The sequence below is a fragment of the Onychomys torridus genome, chromosome 21 (assembly GCF_903995425.1).
Source record: "Onychomys torridus chromosome 21, mOncTor1.1, whole genome shotgun sequence".
NCBI lineage: Eukaryota > Metazoa > Chordata > Mammalia > Rodentia > Cricetidae > Onychomys > Onychomys torridus.
The window spans coordinates 6,657,489-6,661,649 of record NC_050463.1 but is presented as its reverse complement, the minus strand read 5'-3'; the positions used below and the strand labels follow the sequence as shown (position 1 = coordinate 6,661,649).

The 4,161-nt window shown below is 47.1% G+C and overlaps 1 protein-coding gene across 1 annotated transcript; it reads right to left on the bottom strand.

Moving 5' to 3' along the window:
• Positions 1–276: 276 nt before the first annotated feature.
• Positions 277–3,885, bottom strand: Casp14 (caspase 14). The gene is made up of 6 exons (XM_036170347.1): positions 3,859–3,885; positions 2,164–2,313; positions 1,839–2,064; positions 1,192–1,308; positions 929–1,032; positions 277–381 (listed from the first exon to the last, which is right to left on the bottom strand). Exons 1-6 carry the CDS (start codon positions 3,883–3,885, stop codon positions 277–279), a joined length of 729 nt encoding a protein of 242 aa, XP_036026240.1.
• Between the last annotated feature and the right edge of the window lie 276 nt (positions 3,886–4,161).

The window sequence follows — 4,161 nt, the reverse complement described above, 5'->3', positions numbered from 1 at the left end:
GAAGCTCAGTGAGGCAAAGGAGCAGAAAGTTAGCTACATGAAGGCAATCTGAGGCTGTGGGAGTCCAGATGTAGGGAGTCCAGCCTGAGGAAGGTGATGTTAATGTTGCCGCCATTAATACACGCTCTATTGTGGCTGGCTTGTTTTAAAACCAGGCATGGATAAAGGGATGTGATGAACGAGGAATCCAGTAACAATCTTTGAGGTGTTGTTGCTGTCACTGAACATCTGTGGGGGCAGAGAGCACCGCGGGAGAGCTGTCACTGCCCTTTGTTTTTACTGCAGAAAGAGTTGCTTCCGGAGGGTGCTTTGGACCTCGGGGTTCACTTTCCTTGGCTTCCCTTCTTGAATCACCTCCGTTTCTGCCATACGCCGGGTTATCTGCAACAACAGGTGTGGTCAGCTTCAGGGACTCAGCTGCCGGGGAGGCTTGGTGTAAGGAGAACATGGGGCTTCTGAGGAGGACAGGTGGGCATCCATGTCTTGAGACATTAATTGTCCTCTAGTATTCCATAGTTTCTACAGAACCATTGGTTAGCTCGTTTGTGTGTGTGTCTGTATGGTATATATGTTCCTGTCATGCATGTGACAGTTGTCTGAGAGAGGTGACATTGGGGTGTCTTCTTCCATGTTTTATTGAGGTGGGGTCTCTTGTTGAATTAGTACTTCAGCAATAGATAGACTCTCTAAGCCTCTGCCTGCACAAACATACATGTACACCCACCCACCCCTCCCTACCTGTGCCTTCACACATGCATACTACACACAAATAAATACATGAAAATGGAAAAAAAAGTGAACTCTACAAAACCATTCCCACACATGTGAGCTTCGGGGTCCCAATAAGTTTGCATGGAGATGAGAGCATGGGGAAAAGTTAGGAGGAGCTGAGCCTGGGTGGGGGTCCCAGATGACTCATCTGACTCACCTCTTCCAGCAGCACGGTGATAGGCCCCTTTTTGTTTATGAACACATCTGTCAGGGTCTGTATGAAGCCAGAGCCTTCATCCTCATGTCTATAGGAGAGGTGCCCTGCGAAGGTCAGAGAAAGAAGTTTGGAGAAGTCTTCAGAGAGTGGAGGGGACCCTGGAAGAGGATCCCTTCCTAAAGGAGAAGTTCAGGGATCAGGGGTGCTAGTCATGGGGCAAAGGAGGGAGTATCTGCCACCTTGGGTCAGGTGAGCACTCATACCCTCTACTGTGGAGTAGATGTGAATGGTATCTGTATAGGTTGGGATGGTTTGGGGATGGCTCTTCCTGATCACAGCAACCTGATCTCCATCCATTTCTTCACCAAGGTCTCTGTGCTCTAAAAGCAAGGGGAGTGGGGTTTGAAAAGTCAGGGAGGAAAATGGGGCAAAGAGAAGATTGTAAAGCAGTCTGGGGACATACTGGGTTCAGCTGGGGCCCTGAGTCTGGGACCAGCCTGGATGAAAAACAGACTCTTGGCTGGAGAGATGGCTCTGTGGTTAAGAGCATTTATTGCCCTTGTAGAGGACTAAAAAACCAGTTCCTAGGACCCATGTAGCTCCAGCTGCAGGGAGCTGCATCCCTTTTTGGCTTCCTCAGCTACCCAAAGTCACATATGCACATACTTACATATAGAGACACACACATACGCACAACTGAAGATAAAATAAATCTTAAAAATACATACTCAGCTGAGCATGATGATGCAAGCCTATAATCTCAGCACTTGGAAAACCAAGGCAGGAAGATCATAAATTTGAGGCCAGCACGGACTATGTAATGAATTGCAGGTTAGCCTGGGATACATAGTGAGACTCTGTCTTAATACCTTTTCATTAAAGAATAAGGATGCTGTGTTCCAGTCCTCACCTCCTCTGCAGGCCTGAATGATGTACACTTTCGGCTTGCCTCTCAGGGCCTTGCAGTTCTTGTTGTTCAAGACCTCAAAAAGGTCCTCCAGCCTGACCATCTTATCATCTTCTCCCTTGAGGAGGCCTTCCTCGCCATGTGCCATGAGCACAACAAAGGCACAGCTGACAGGCTCTTCCCAATTATCTATGGTCTGCTGAAATTTGTCCAACTCTTCCAGGAATTGCTTGGAGGAAGAGGAAAGAGCAGGCTCAGACAGTTGCCCCAAAGCTACCTTTCTGGTTTAGCCCCCTTTCCTCCTGCCCTGGAGCTGGCAACTCAATACCTCAGCAGTGGGGTCTGACTTCATGGTGCTTTCAAAATTTAGGTGATGGAACATGCGTTTCAGGGCATCCATGTCTTCCTCAGAACCCTCCCGGGCTTTGGTGACACACAGTGTCAGGGACAGACGGGAGCCCGACATATCATATTTTTCCTAGGGCAGATAGACAGAGGAAGAGGACAACAGTGCAATGAAGCCTAAGGTTAGGGTTGGCAGCTAAAACAAAAGGTACCTGTGGCACTCAAACTTCACTTCAAAGTTTGTCTCTGTGGTACTGGGTTGAACCCAAGGCCTTGCCTGTACTAGACCCATGCTCTACTACTGAGCCATATCCCCAGCCCCTGACACTCGGATAAAAAACAAGTAAGTATGGATGCATCCATCCCAGCATAGGAAACACACTGGTGGTTCCATACCCATGAGCATATGGGCAGCATTAATTAGACGCAGTGGAGTTATTACATGCAAAAAGAAAACATGAAGTTGGGAGGGGACATGTTGGGGAGAAAATGATGGGAGTTGGGGGAGGAATAGGGGTGTATATTATACATGTGTGAAATTCTCAAATAATAAAAATATGAACAACAATAACAAACCAAATAAATATATAGTGTAAGCATTTCCCAAATATTTCATGGGTTTGGATATTAGTAACAAAACCATTTGTTACTAATGTGGAATTCAAATTCACCTGGGTATCCACCATTTTCATCATCTAAGTACGACAGCTTGACCTTGAGCCTAAACTCGGTTTGCAGATATAAATGAATGCATGCTTGTAGGGGTAGGGGTGAGAGGGATTTTGAAGGTCACCTTCAGGGGTCACATCTGGTGGGCTCGACTCTCTCCTGGTCCTTCCAGACGGAGCTCTGAGGAAGTCACGGTGCGATCTGACTGTGACATCTGTCACCCCGTTGACTTCCAGGGGTTGATTAAGCTGATCTGGCTGGCTCAGTAGATGTTCCCTTCCTCCCTCACTATGCTATGTGTGTCTTTCCTGAAACTGTGCACTCAGTCAAAGAGGAAGGTCTTCCCTGATTGACACTTAGGTCAAAAGTGAGTGAGTAGCCCCGTGGTGGCGCACGCCTTCAATGCCAGCACTTGGGAGGCAGAGGCAGACAGATCTCTGGGAGTTCTAGGCCAGCCTGGTCTGCAGAGTGAGATCCAGGAAAGGCGCCAAAGCTACACAAAGAAACCCTGTCTCGAAAAACAAACAAACAAACAAAAAACCCAACCCCTCCCAAACAAAGCAAACTAACAAAACAAAACAAAACAAAACAAAAAACAAACCAAAAAATCCCCAAAAACCAAAAAACACAAAAAGTGAGTGAGCAGCTGCCTTCCCTTGAGAACCTTCAAACAAGTCGCCAAGGTTTGGGGTGCTCTGATGATTTCTTCATTTCTTGCTCAGTTGCAGAGGTCTCAGACTGTCTAAAGCTGTGACTGGGTTCCTATCTTATGCTGTCTGAGAAGGGATGGTACTGAGGGTCAGATTTTCTTTTTTGAAGAGAAGCTGTTGACTGAGAGCCAAAATGATAAGAGCTTAGGTCTTGGAGACAGATGTCACTGGGTTCCTTTCCCTTCTCCAGTTTGGATTCCACCTCTGGCTCTCTTTTTTGTCATCCTTTCTATTCTTTCTGAAGCATTAAGTTTCTCACTGCTTTCCCACATCCCCATCCTTTCTGTGCCCTCACCCACCTCCTCTAAGGGCTGAGGGTTGCTCATCTCTCCTCAATTCCAAGTCCAGATTTCAGCACCGTTGTCTTGTTCTGGAGGTCAAGATAAGATAGGTAGAAAGTCTCCACAGGAACGCTGAGGGGATCAGGTGGCAGGTTGATTTGTCTGCTGTGGGCTATTGAGACTGATTAGGAAAGTTACTGCATGGTCAGACCTGGGCAAGGACTATATAGAGCCTGGAGCATGTTTTCTAGAGTTGCAGTATGGTGGAGTCTTTCATCCGTGTTATTCTAGGTCCATCAAAAAGGGCATCTCTTGCCTTTA